Raw genomic sequence first — 15,224 nt, forward strand, 5'->3', positions numbered from 1 at the left:
TGCCTTTTCTTTTAACATCTCTTTTTATCACCTGAAAATGCATGCCGGTTCTGCATCTGATCCTCGAACGTGCCTGTTTCTTTGCATTCAAAAACAGGACTCACTACTTACTATTGAATGGCCAAGACTTCAGAAAGATACCCCTGTTTACCCTGTTGCTTTGGGTCCCCCTAGAAAGACCTGGAAGTCATATGTCCCCCAGTTTAAGAAGCCCAGAGGAAGAGCTCCAACCCCCTTTCCAGGGGGGGCTCCAGCCTGCCTTTCTTTGAAGCTCAAAGGCTTCCTCACCCTGTGTGATCTCACTTCATCCCTCGTGGTCACCATTAGGCCCACAAATGGTGCGTTTTGAAGAGTATCTGCCCTGCCTTGGTCACCTCTAAAGTCCATCTCAACTGTGCGTGTCCCCCACCCCCACCCCACAAGTCACCCTAACTCTGACCTGTGTCTGAAACTCCAGGAGGACCTTAGATCTGGTAGCTCCTCACACCCCCTGTGATGGAGACAGTGCTCTTAAAGCCTTAACCTGGGGCCTAAGCACGTGCCACTTTGTATCAGAGGGGAAGGAGGTGGAGGTTAGAAGTGGTTCCGGAAGAATTTTCCAAATGGCTTTTCCACAGACCCACTGGATGACTAAGAGATTTGGACCCACGGTCAGTCTCAAATGATGAGCCCAGACACATGTAATAACATTATACCCATACCCTGTATTAAGAATCCTCTATAATGTCAAAGACCACAGAGCCTGCCCACCTCCCCAGCCACCCTGTGAAATGAATGAGATCTTCCCCATTCTACAGAGGAAGAGCCTCAGAGGGCTTGGAGACACCCCCACAGTCACAGGCTAATCTACACAGAAACCAGGACTCAAACTGTAGTCTCCTAACTTCAAAGGTATTTGCTCAGCCACTCCCCTGAAGTAGTCAGGGGGTGGCCCCCTCAGGATGCGAAGGGTGGGCAGCTGCAGGGATGGGATCAGAGAGGTAGCTTGGAACTTGGCTGGGCTGGATGGGCACACAGATACATGGCAGGAGGAGTGAAGGAGGGAAGGTCACAGAGGGCTCACGGTCGGGCAGTGAAGCAGCAAGTACTCATTTCAAACCCACCATGTGGCCAGTCATGCTGGAGATAGACCACAGGAATCTGGGATCTCTTTGAGGTGTTTTCAGCAGAAAAGTTAACAATACTTGCTTTCAGTATAACAGGTCCTGGTCTCCAGGTTACTCATGGATCACTTGGCTGAATTACATTAAAAAGCAAGCCAAAGTTCTTAACTCTAGCCCTCAAACACCCTAACCATTTGCACTCTTGGGAAAAAGAAACCTTCCTTAATCTGGGTCTGAGGAAGGGACGCTTCATAGTTGATAAGCCAACTGAGGGAACATTTTTTAAATATCAATCCCTTATTATGTGGCTAAGACTGTGCTAAGAATGTCACTTGTTTTATCTCATTACCAAAACAGACTTGTGAGGAATCGTGACCCCCATTCACTGACAGAGAGAGACCCTAAAGCCTTGACAACTTAAGTGACATGCCCAAGGTCACCCTGCTACTAAGAGGAGGACCCAGGATTTAAACCAACCTCTGTCCACCTCCAAAGCCAAATCTTTGAACACTAGTTAAGTCACTAACTTAACTCAGGTCACCTGAGTTTGAATCCCAGATCTGCCCCTTACAAGTCATGTGACCTCACTCGAGTCACCCCCCCAACTGGGGTAAAACTGGGTATAAACCTGTTGTACTTGCTGCCTGAGGTTGTTGCAAAGACCAAATGAAAATGTAAAAACTCTTTGTAATGGGAGCAATTCTTCTTCTTCTTTCTTCTTACTTTGCACGGGCGGGAAGAAGTCACTCCAACATGAATTCAGACATTGTGTGTGTTCTTGTTTCTCCTTTCAGTCAATAGTAACATGCGGGCAGGTTGGAGGCATTATTTTGCATAGTGCCTAGGATTAGTATCAGGAGGACATGCCCAATGAATTTGCTTAATCAATCATTAATTAATTAACTAATTACACAGCCCCTCAATTATGAACATGACCCTGTCCCAGGATAGGAGCCAACAAGGACACTCCCCTTGGATTCTCAAGATACCAACAAATGTAGCCCCACTGAGATTTCTGAGCCAAAATAATTCTCCCCTCCATACCTAGAGCTGAGAAGCCACTGGAACCTAGCATTCTGTCCCCACTCATCATGATGTGGTTGACACTCCCAGGCCACATGCTAATGGGCCAAAGTAATCAACAGCAATTGTAATTGCAGTCAGACATAATTAATTTAATACCTACGAGCCATTCAAAATGAATCCCTCTGCTATTACATGATGAAACTGAGGCATAGGAAGAATTGCTGTCAAGACTCATGGGTGTGAATAAAATCCTCCTGGGCACTTGGCAGAGATTTGGATCCCATTCAGAATCCACCTGCTAATCATGGACCCTTGTGGCCCCTACTGGAGATCCTTATACCACATTCCAAAGTCCCATGCCCAAGGGGGACACCCTGTTGCAAGCACAGACTCTCCCCACCTGTCAGAATAAATACTCCCCAAGTGGCTCCAGGCCCCCACAAACACTCGCATGCCTGGGGTCCATTCTCCTTCCACTGGTTGTCTGTAAAGGTTCTAGGACTTCCACTGCACAGTTGATCCTGTTCCCCAGCCAGAGGATCACAGAGCTATTTCGCAGCAGCACCCCATCACACACAGAGAGACAGAGGTACAGAGGAGGCTGTTTGCCCAAGATCATACCATCAAAATGTAACTCAAAAGAAAATATCACCCTTTTTCTTCCCATAAGACAGAAAAGATAACTCTCTGGGGAAACTGGATGCTAGAACACTGAACTGAAAAATTTAAATACAGCATCCTTCACCCTGTCCCTTTCTATCTTTTGTGAGCTGTTTATCTCTAGCATGGTATTGCCTGCTTGCCCTTACCCATACAGGAGGAGAAAACTAACATTGACCAAATGTATTTGGTAGGCTGGGCACTGGGCTTTGTAATCTTATTAAAGTCCCCCAGCGACTCTCTGAGCAGAGTACAATTGGTCCCATTTTACAGATGAAGACAGAGGCACAGATTATACCACAAATAAAGACAGAACGGCTGTTTTAGTTCAAAGCTCATGCTCCGTCTGCATCACTCAATCCCCAGAAGCCCCCACCTTCCCTGGGTCTTCCTCAAAAAGCCCACATATTTCAGGCAAGAGAAACTGATCCTTCCAGAAGGGGGTGAAAAGAAAGCATTTTTTTTCCGACTTTCAAACGACATCAGAACCCTCCCTTGCTGCCACTTTTAATATAGTGTTTATTGTTTTTTCTGATTATAAAAGTGTTCTATGTTCATTGCAGAACATTAGGAAAATATAGGAAGGCATGAAGAGAATTGAAATTGCTCACACTCTTACCCCCCAAAGGTAACCCCTCTTACCACACTGGTGCATTTCCTTCCAGACACATAGACGTAGATTTGAGCAGAGTGAAAAGGGCTTATACAAATTTTGCATCATACCATATAAGTATTTGATGTCTTCTTTATTTATATTTTCTTACATCAGTGTTATTTTTTGTAAACATGCTTTTAATAACTGCATATGCTACATTTACTTTATCATTCTTGTTCTAGTTATTAAAAAGTAATGGATATTCATTGTAAAAAAAATTAGAAGAGATTAAAGAAGGAAAAAAAATACCTGTAATTCCATAACTTCACCAGCCAGGGATCCCACAGTTATTATTTTTTTATGTATAACCTTCATGTTTTCTTGCTGTGTTTTTACAAAGGGGACATGTATGTTTCCCTGGCTGGCTGTTTCTGGCTTCGATGTGATGCCTTGGAAAGAAGGAGACATGGGGTGATATTTTCAGACAGGATATCAATCTTTTAAGTCTCCTACATGGCCAGGAATCCAGCATTTCTTAAGCTTCCATAATTGCAAGTATTTGCGAGCACATTTTATTTGCTTGTTATCAAAAATCTGCATCTGGCCTGCTTCTTGCTATGTTGGGTTGATTTTTCATTAGGCTATTTATAGCTGGAGAGTTGGTATTTATTTTTTCCAGGTGAAGTAGGAGATGGCATACAAAAACACTGGGTTTTGCAATGAGTCAACACTCTTAATTAAAGTTAATAAGAGACCGTGGAACTCTTATTAATAAGAAGCCAAAGAACTCTTAAAATTACCAGTTCACACCCATACCACAGCCCTGTGGCATCTTAGGTTGGGAAGGAGCCTTTACCTTTATTCTAAGCTTGGATTTCCCTGACAACAACTTCAATCCTGGTTCCCCAGCCACTGCTGGATGACTCCCGGGGTGGGGAATATCAAGCTCATCTTTGAGTGTCTCTCTCTATTAGAAAGCATTTCCTTCTGTTCAAGTGAAATACGCACTAGAACGTGCATCCTGGTTTGGTCTCTACTGTGGGAATTCAGACAGCCCTTCAGAAAGACGAAGAAAAGTAGCACCTTCCACCTCACAGCATTGCTACATTTGGGAGTGCTGAATGCAGAATGGGCATTATTTGATACCATTGAGTCTCTTTTGTCCCATTTCAGCCTAAGTTCCGTGCTGATATTTTTTTAATGGATTCAAGAGATTGTCGTGAAGTTGCCACGAGGTATGCATAGCAAACACAGGGCATATTCTAGGCATAAAATTGCAGTAATTACCTCTGGAGGAGGAAAGGGCCATGAGAGAAATAATAGCATTAGGCCTAGCCACAATGCTCCTCTTGCTTTACATACAGAACTTTAATTAATAACATGACAAACACTGGTAGCACGTAATTGGAAAGTCTATTGGACCCCATCGACAGGGAGAGGGAAAAGGCCCTTGTGAAAGGGCCTGCTGGAGCCAGAAAATATAATTGCTGGTGGCATGCTCCTGGCGTTGTCTCTTTTCACTTGTCCTATTTTCTGTCTGCATATAAAATAGGTTATTAGTCAAAAGCTATCATTTATAACCTATATCTATTGGATGTATCTAGAAGGATCAGCATTTTTATTGTCATGGGCTCCAACAAGTGTTATTTCTCACAGACATTATTTAGGATTTGAATAAGATTTCTCATATTTGCATGAATACATGTGTCATATATATGTACATGTATGTATATACATATATATATATGTATGTGTCTGTACACACACACGATACTAATTGTCTGGCAGAGACAAAGGTTTAAAACCCACTACTTCCCTAATTCCTCTATTCTGAAGGTATGTCTGAGCTAAGATCTTGTTAAAATATAAATTCTGATTCAGCAGGCCTAGGGTGGGACTTGAGACCCTGCATTTTTTTTTAAGTTCCCAGGTCATGCCAGTACTGCTGGTTTACAGACCACGCTTTGAGCAACAAGGATCTAGAAAACCTTCACAACACACCCACAAAAGGTTTAAGTATTACCATAACATGCTACGTGTATGTAGCGCTATAGATATGGTAGAAACAGCACAGATATGGGCCCAGCGACCATGGGTGACTTAACCTATCTAAGCCTCAGATTCCACATATGAAAAATGGGTATGATAATATCCACAGGAAGGAATGTTGTGAGTTTAAAATGAGATAGCATATGTACAAGTGCCTAGCACAGCTCTCTAGCATTCAATAAATAGCCATTTAACAAAATACTTTATCCTATAGGTTACCCCGATAGAAATTGGTCCTATTAAAATCAAATACCAAAAGAGTTTTTTGCCCACTCTGAGCACCTGAACTTTAACTCCCAATAGCAAGCCAGGTCTACCTGGCATGGATATCTACATATAATGGTATCAAAGGGCTTCTTTTATCTGGGACTGTAGTTAGGAGGAAAATGGAAGTCTTTGAGAGGGCCTTGAACCTGCAGTCTGCCCTGGGAACCACAAATAGTTACTCTATTTAGATAGAAATGCTCTATTTAGATACAAATAATGAATAAGGGATATTCAGAAAGAATTGACATCGGTCCTCCATGTCTAACTAAGAAATTGGTAAGTAGGACCAAGAGGATAGTTCTGGTCCCATTTGTATTCTTAGGTCATCACTGCTTCCCCTCAGCCCATGAATCTCTCACTCTCAGGAATGTCCTCAGTCCTGGCCAAAGGATGATGTGGCAGGCACGTGAAGGCCTCTGCTGAGTCTGTGTCCTCCCCCTTGCAGGAAAAGCACTTCTTGTACACCTTGGTGATTGTGGGCACATTTTAGGCTATTTTTTAGTTATTAAGAATTGCCTCTTACTCAAAGTCTGAGATGAAAATGGACCCCTGACCAAGAAGACCAGGCTACCTCCTGCACTAAGTAGCCCCATCTCTCCAGTGGTCTCAGCCTAGGATGTACTTTAGAATCACCTGGGGAGATTTCAAAAACTTCTGATGCCCAGGACCTACCCAAGACCAATTAAATCAGAGTCTCTGGAGTGGAACTCAGACATGAGTAGGTGTGAAAACTCCCCAGGTGATTCCAATTTGCAGCCCAGGTTGAAAACCACTGGCTCAACCATTTCATTCACAACATGTGGGCTCTATTTCACATTCTTTACTTCAGTCTTTATGACCACCTTTTAAGGTGGGCAGGGAAGGGATGGTTATTATCACAAATTTGGCTTAAGAAAGAAAATAGAGGCTCAGAGAGGTAAGTGGTTGGCTTAAAGTCACATAATTCATTCACTTCAATATTGGAGCACAAACCCCAAGTTATCCCATCGTCAACAGGTAATGAAACAAGGAGAGTTTGATAGGCCACCCAGGAATGAATGTTGATGCAAAGGGCAATTGCTTTCAGTGCATTCTGGAAAGGAAGTGGGATGAGTCATAGGAGCACAGGAACAAGGCTCCAGAGGTTGCTTCTCTGCTGATTCTGATGCAGTAAGTCTGGGATCAGGCAAGAGATTCTGCATCTAAGTTCCCAGGTAACACCAATGATACCAACCTGAAAACCACCCTCTGAGTAGCAAAGCATTGACTGACATTTTAGAGGCAGAATCTGGAACCACTAGTGATAACTACACGTGAAAAGTAGGCCAAGTGAAAGACCAAAGGTTCTAGACTGCTTATATCTGAGGAAGAATACATCACCTGGATACACCACCTTACTAAACACTCGGTGGGTGAAAAAAATAAATGGCAGAAAAACATACTTTGCTAGCCATTCACTGGCTGCCAGTTTGCAATCTCATTCCAAGCCTTTTGCACCTGTTTCTAAAACTAAACTTTATGGAAACTGAAACAGTGCGTGTCTTGGCTTGAGTTGTAGCTGTAGATATATATTTTCTGCTATAAACATAGGTGATGGTATTGTAAGATGAAAGGAAAGTCAAATTTTTAGTTCTACTATTTGTCTCTAGTTCTGAACGTTGGATCAAGTGGCCATCTTGACCCAAGTCCTGACTGTCTTATGTCAAGTGTCTTGACTTGATTGTCTCATGTTTTAAGTCTTTGCTGTCAAGTGGCTCTGATTACTTCCCTTTTGCTACACCCAGCAAAATTGCAGCTATTCATTTAAATTCTGACTTCCTGGCAAGCTGATAAGCTTCATGAGGGCAGGGAAGGTATATATAATAATGTAGCACAGAGTAGGTGTGCAGTAAATATAGGTTGAATGAAGGGATAATCACCTCAAGAACTGGTACCAAGAAGGATCCTGGTAGATCTCCTCAGGAGCTAGTGATGCCATGCCTTGGCAGCCAGTACTGTTCTCAGTTCCCAGGCCTATTGGCCTAAAATATAGTGCAGGAAGATGGAGAAAGCTCAGCAGTAAGCTAGCCAATGTCCCCAGTGTCAATATGACAGGGCTACATCTCACCAACATGCTCAGCCCACTAGCAGACTCTACTTCAGACTGAAAGCTTCTGAAGAACACTGGGAATTGGGCCACTTCAACTACAGCTGGTTAGCTGCAAAATGGGTGGATCCTCTTCCCTTTCCTGGTACCCAATCCCTAAAGTGCAAGAAAGTGCTAAGGAGCTTCATAGGTGGGAAGTTGGTTTCTGTCCCTGAGAGGGGACCTGGTGAAGACAGAAGGGTCTTCCTGGAAATGTATACATCTTTATTTATCCTGATATTGATCAGCTCCTACCATGTGCCCTCACTGAACCACTACTATGAATAGAAGATAAGATGTCCCTGCCTTGAAGGGACTTGCCCACAGAGGGAAGAAAAGCCACCAGAGCTGTGTCCCATAATGGTCCCAATAGCCTCAATTGTAAGATTTCAGAGGAGGGGGAGGTCATTTGTGAGACAGATGATAAGAAAAGGTCCGTGAAAATTAAATATTTAATTTTTTTAAATGGTGAGAAGGAAAGAACACGTAGAGGAAATGGAAAGATCAAAACCATAGAAGCAGAAAAATCCATGTCAGGTGCAAAGCTGACATGTAGACTGATGTGGCGGAGTCTAGGAACTAACATTCACTGGGCCCCCATGTGTGGACTACTGGATGAAATCTACTTACCTGTTGCTCTAAGGTAATACAGACCATTTTTAATCACTTCAAAACACAAAACAGGCTTATTTAGAAATCAGAATGCCCATCTAATCAGAACTTTAATCTTGCTTTAAAGTTAGGGTTTATTTCCCTCCCCTCCCCCTGCCACACTTGACCCTACTATAGATGAAAAGCCTGAAATTAGGGAAATGGTGGTCACGGTTCTCTCCCCTTCACTCAGCTTTCCTCTTCAGTCATCTGGCTAACTTGTGACCCTTTAATGCAGGGAAAGGAAAAGAGGCAAAGAAAGCAAAAAGCTCTTACTTGACCAGAACTGTTGTGGTGATCTGGCGTTGGTATTCTCTGGATAGGACAAATATTTAAGGCTTACTAGTTTTCACAGGGGGCCCTTTTTGGTTTCTTTGGAGATCTACATTTCTCCTCACCCCCTCCACTATTGCTAGGAGTCTTTCACCTTGACTGGGGCATATGTATCTCCATTCCAGGATATCACTTACTCTTTTCTCTGCCCTTGGGCATCTCAAAATGCCTGCAGCTTCTTTCTTCTGAGTTCTATTTACCTCTTCAAGAAGCCCTCTTGGACAAGATCTAAAATGGTCCACGTGGGCCGCTTTTTACACAGCTCACTCTAGTCTATGTGTAATGCTCATGCATGTGTGCACCACCAAAGTCTGAGAGTGCAAGCCATCCAATGGTTCCACCTTGCCTTTGTCCTGCCATCAGAGCAGCTACCCAACCCCTGGTTCATACTTTAGATTTTCCAGGTAGGAGTTAGACAGCGTTCTACTGAGCTCCCCAAACTGTAAATGCTCAAGGTGGCATCATTAAAACTGCTCTCTCTTGACTTGGGATGAAGAGATAAACTTATTTGCAGAAGGGTAAAGTGACGTGGAACTCATGATATACAAAAAGCACATTCTAAAAAACTCTCTCCGGTATTCAACCACCAACTTTTTTAAAAATCCAAGTATGTATGAGAGATTAAGAATTGTGTAACCTGTTTTCATCCACCCCTCTTGAAAGTCCTACATCATTGTGTTCTCAGACTTCCCTTTGAAGTGTAGTATCTATTGCCTCAGTGCTTCAGCCAAAATTCCTTTTTAACATTTACTACACTATTTGTTATCTCATTAAATTGTCACTGTAATCCTAAACCTATTCCATCTTAATGGAATACAGAACTGCACTTCAAAAGAACCAAAGTGACAACAACATTTTTTGAATCCAGATCTCTCTAACTCAAGCTTTTAGACCATTCTAGGGTGGAGGATACATGTGAATCAGCATAAGTACTCAATAAATATTCATTGAATGCCTAAAAAGCTGATTTTCTTAGATTATAAAGAAACATGAATGCCTTGATATTAGTTGATAAGGAGAAACCACTGAAAAATCAGTCACAGATGGTAGTGGTAAACAGGAAGATGTGATAAAGACATACAAAAGAAGTTAGAAGGGAGAAAGTAGAGAGGGAGAGGCACTTTAGGAGGCCATAGAAAGAGCTGAAAGAGCAAGCTATAAAGGACATTGTGAGTGCTACTTTGTTAAAGTAATGAAGATAAAAGCTAGGTTGAGAGAATTTAAAGAAAGCATGGGCAACAAGGAAATAAAAGCAGTTACATGCCAGTTATCCAAGATGTTAACATCTGAATGGGGGTAAAGAAATAGGTTGCACATCAGAGGAACTAGCTGGATCAGGGATATTTTTCTGGGATGGGTGAATGCTGATCTTTTCTGTAGACAGAAAATCCAAAAGGTACAAAGAGTCTTAAGGTGCTAGAAGCAGTTATTGAGAGAGCAAGGACTGGGCGGGGGGGGGGGGGGGGGGAGGATATGGGAGATTAACATAGAAGAAAATGAAAGTTACAGCTTCCTCTAAGACAGGAAAAGAAGAGAGAAGGTAGATAAATAAACACCTATGCTGAGAAGTAGAAGTAGAAGGAGGAGAGGGAGGAGGAGGAGGAGGAGGAAGAGGAAGAGAGGATAGAAGGGAAAGGAGGGAAGGAGGCAGAGAGGCTGAAGTAGATTGCACCTAATAGAGTAAATCTTTATCAGTAAAGTAAGAATCAAAATAATGGATCAGGAGTTGTGTACCAAAAGGTAACAGCATTAGTGTTTGAGGAAGCGTTTGAAACACCCATTGTGCTATGTGTGTTCAGAAGTCAACTGTGGAAATCAGTGGATGAGTAAGTACCAAGAACCATCCAGAGCACTGAGGTTCAACAGTCTGATTTCACAGCAGTCCAAATCATCAAATATTCTGTGGCCAAGGAGCAAAAGGAGAGAAAGGATATAGCAAGCAATATTCCAAGCGGGGCATGGGCTAAAGACTGAGAGGGCTTAGTTAGTAGGATTAAAATTTCTAGTCGTGGCATCTAGATTGCACAAGGAAGCCACGTGAAATCAGAAAAAAACAATTGACAGATTTGTTAAATTATCCTGGGAGTACTCATTGGAGACAAGTATTTGCTACACCAGATTTGGGAAATGGGAAAGGTATAAGTGAAGAGGTTATGGTTATAGACCAGGCTTGCCTGACTCAGGCTCTCAGAAGTAGAACAGCACCTGGGCACCCCAGTGCCAGGTGTGGCCTTGTTAGTTAAGAGGCCATGTGCAACAAAGTGGGAAGTTCATGGTATATGACCTCTTTGATCAAATTGCACGCAAACCATGAGCTTGGGGACTGGGAGACAAAGGAATGGCGATTTATAGAAGAGAATGTCTTCAAACAATGAGAATCAAAGAAAAGGGGCACATAGCAGATGAAAACTACAGTTGCCACAGGACATATTTTACCTTTCATTCCACAACAGCCATTTTTTTAATTACGGGATCTAAACAGGAATATTTGGGGCAATTATATGCTATAGTTGTCCTAAGTTTTAAATGTTGTTTACAGATTGTTTCTATCAAACGAAAATATCAGAGACCTTGTTTATAGCATGTACTGATTCTGGGCATGACTGCACTTAAACTCTTTCAGAAATATTCACTATAGTCCCTTTTCATATATCTAGGGAACAATGCCATAGGAACCTTTACTAAAGACACAATGAAAATATATGATTGTAGCTTCCTTTTGTCAAAGTGGACATCCTAATTCTGAAAGATAACCATCGTAAAGTATCTCGATGAGTAGACTTTTGTCCTGCCTTTGCCTACCAGTGGCCATAAGTATCAAGTCACAGAGTCTCTGGTTAGCTAACACATGGCATGGTATCTTTCAGATAAGAGTATTAGAGTCTCAATGAGGAAGAAAAATCTATGATACCTAAGGCATTGAAGAAATTGAGTCATAAAATCACTTCTCCAAGGTCACAAAGTGAATCGGGGCCACAGACGAGAATCTTCAGAACCCCTTTAAGAAGTTCACTTCATATCCCATTGATTCTTAATATCACCTCAGATGCAGAATCTTGTGAAACTTAGGATCAACCTGAACAAAATTCCAAAATTTTGTCCCTAATTGCCCCTGCCCAGCTCCTTGAATCTTAATGAAAGCCATTTGGAGAGACAATGAATAAGATCAGACAGTCACCAGCTTTCTTCACTGGGCATACCTTGGCTGAGTCTCCAGCAACATGCTTGAGGCTTCAGGTGAGAGTTCTAGGAAGGGGACCTAAGGATTCCTTTTAATATTAACACCTGTTCTTCTGGCTCTGCTCTCCCTTGCAGCTCCGAATGTCCTGGCTCATCCGTGGAGTCTTGCAGGGAAACGTCTCCTTGGTCCTGGTGGAGAACAAAACTGGGAAGGAACAAAGTAGAATGGTCTGGCATGTTGCCACTAATGAAGGCTTGAGCCTGTGGCAGTGGACAGTGCTGCCTCTTCTCGATGTGGCTGACAGGTGAGCCTCCACCCATTTCTGTCACTCTCTTTTCTTCTATCAGCCAAGATGCAGAACAGAGTCATGTCTTCCCTCCCCCCATCCCCACTACCCAAGACATGCATCCAGATGAACACATACATGTGCATACACACAAATATGAACACACACACACACATACATACACACATACACACACACACACACACACACACACACACACACACACACACCACTTTCTGCAGACTTGTAGGGAGCACTGAGTTTCTCTGTAGGATTTCTAGGCTAATTAGCACTTATCTCTTGTATCACTAGCCTGGCCTGATTCACTGCCTCCAGTATCTTTAGTAGAAATAAAACTCATACTCATGAGTTGAACAACTCATATTACTGCCAAATAATAATCAGGCTTTATATGTATATTTTCTCCTAATTAATGCACTTTGCCTTACTTTCCCATTTGACATTTTATTTATCCCTTATTAACAACAAAATCTGTGACATAGGTAGTACAGACCTCATCATGTTCCCCATCCTGCCCTTTCACAAGATTCTCATCAAGAACCAAAGAGTTACCGGCACCAGCAAGTTGGCATCAGAGTGAGGACTGGTGCTCAGGTCAGTCCAAGTCCAGGACTTTGTGGAGTCAGGTCCCTGAAGCAAGTAGATGAAGGAGAAGGTAAATTCTTCACTAAACAGAGGAGTGATTCTACCAGAGGCCCTGACTCCTATTTAAATTCGATCACTAGTGGCTTTGTGACCTTGAACCTCTCTGAGTCTCAGTTTCCTCATCTTTAAGCTGAGAGGGTTGGACTAGAAGATCATTGACTTTGCAAGGCTCTGCAATGGAGAAGTAACCACTGAGATCAACTGCCACTTGTCTCCCCGGGATGGCACCAGTCTGCCACCTGCAGCCAGCCTGGAGCAAGCAGTGCCCAGCCTAGCACAGCAGCTCACATGACTCCTTGATGAATCATACTGAACCCTTGATGGCTGGTGTGCTAATCTGTCCCAGAACAAAATAGGCAGAGGGCAGAGGGTGGGAGTTATTTCTAGAAGGGGGGCAGATAAGTGGATCTGGAGGGGGAAAGCCAACTTTAACAGGCTAAATATCAAACCCAGCAACCCTAGCTCCTCTGCATTAGACTCTTAAAACCCATCCAAATTACCACCCTGATGAATTCGCCTCTAAAAAATGAGGACAAAGAGCTTAAGGCAAGGTGAGGGTGATGCCAGTTGGCATGCAGCTTTGTAAGGATAAAGTTGGGTCTCAAATTCTTCACTCAAACTTCACAGAGTCTGCTCTTTCCAAGAGCTCATAACTTCAGTTGTGCTGTCATAGGAAGAAGTGATTGTCCTCACTCTGAGCACTAGTTTCCCACTCCTTCAGATGTGTGTGGGTTAAAGATCAAAGCCCTTGGACATCCTGAGGCACAGTGCTACCCCTAGGACAAATGGATTTAATTAAAGTGGAGGAAGGGGCAGTGTGGGCACTCCCTACCACAGACTGGTCTTTTGTCCTCCGGGATTGTGAGAGTTGTATGCAGGGGATGGAGAACAGGAAGGTGATGGCAGAGCCCTTCCTCCTGGGAGATGCTAAATTAATTCAGATGAATCAAAGGGGTTTTTTTCTCTTCAATCCAGCAACTCCTCTCTCTTTCATAACCACTCCAGGGGATTTAAAGCAAGTAAGATGTTGACTCTGTTCACTCCCATCCGTGAGAGTTTTGTTTGAAAGAGACTTTGTTCTCAGCCTCCCTCCTCCCTGTTAAAGGCTGTTTACCAGACTGACATTTCCAATATTGGTACTGAGACCAAACTGTCCAGTGGGGATTCAGACAAAGGCCAGCTTGGTTTGTTGATGCCTCGTGACCTAATGAGTGTGCAATTACAGAACACACAAGTGACTCCATTCACCAGGAGCCTGCACACCACTGACATGCTCTGATGTAGGAAGCTACTCCCCCCACCCAGAGCTAAAGATGATATAGAAGGCATCAAGACCCAGAGGTAAATGGAACTGCAGGAGAAGGAGGCATGGCAGTTTTCAGTTGCTAAAATCGCTTACCAGTAGAGATGACTGGCCCATAAAACTAAAAAAGCACTGTGGATAAAAGACCATAGGCTTTAGGATCCGATAGTCCCAAGTTTAAAACTGTCTCCGACACTCACTAGTTGTGTGACCCCAACCAATCACTGAACCTCTCTGGGCCTTGGTGGCCACATCTGTAAAGTATCATCACAGTACAACTTCACAGCGTTGTTATGAGACTAAATAAAATGACTGTCAAAAGCATCTATATATAGTAAGTATCAATGAATTTTATTTCCCACATCCAACACCCTCATCCCTCAGTTATGTAGCCTCAGGTAACTTATTGGGAAGAAAGTAGCACAAGTCACAACCACTGATCTTCCAAGTCAAGTATGTTGTATAAAACAGAGATAATAAAGTTTACTCTGAGGCTTAGAGAGTAAAGTTCTTGGTAAGCTTCCTGGCCCACAGTAAGTGCTCAGTCAGTGGTAACTACTACTAATAACTACAGTATAACAATAACAATAATAATAATCTCCCCACCTGATGCCTCAGAAGAGGCTGGGATGGACCATTTAGCAATAATAACTAGTCATGCAACCCAAAGATGATAGAGGTGAGTGTTTTTCTGGATTTGCTGTCATCAGTGTTGTGTAGACTCCTTCTAAGGGGAAGGAGCAAGAAACATATTCTTCCTTTTCCTCCTACAGAGAGTGAACTATAGCTGCCAGATTGCCAGAAAATGAAAATGGGAGGAGGGAGAAGTAGAGGAAGGAAATATTTAAGGGAAAGAGAAGGAAAATGGATAAAAGACAAAGAAGAACTCTCCTCTCCCCCCACCTTTAGGTAGTCATTAGCTCCTGTACCACCTGCTTTCTTAGGCAAGTTCTGACTTCAGCTATTCAGCACTCACATCGTGGACAGCTCCTCAATCAAG

General features: G+C 42.9%; 1 protein-coding gene across 1 annotated transcript in view; it reads left to right on the forward strand.

Annotated features, from left to right (window-relative positions):
* Positions 1 to 15,224, forward strand: part of ALK (ALK receptor tyrosine kinase) — a 668,845-nt gene that overhangs the window by 559,974 nt on the left and 93,647 nt on the right. Inside the window, exon 9 of the mRNA XM_042933341.1 lies at positions 12,104 to 12,273. Within this exon, the coding sequence (XP_042789275.1) occupies positions 12,104 to 12,273 (170 nt within the window). The remainder of the gene's footprint in view (positions 1 to 12,103; positions 12,274 to 15,224) is intronic.

The sequence above is a fragment of the Panthera leo genome, chromosome A3 (assembly GCF_018350215.1).
Source record: "Panthera leo isolate Ple1 chromosome A3, P.leo_Ple1_pat1.1, whole genome shotgun sequence".
Taxonomy (NCBI): domain Eukaryota; kingdom Metazoa; phylum Chordata; class Mammalia; order Carnivora; family Felidae; genus Panthera; species Panthera leo.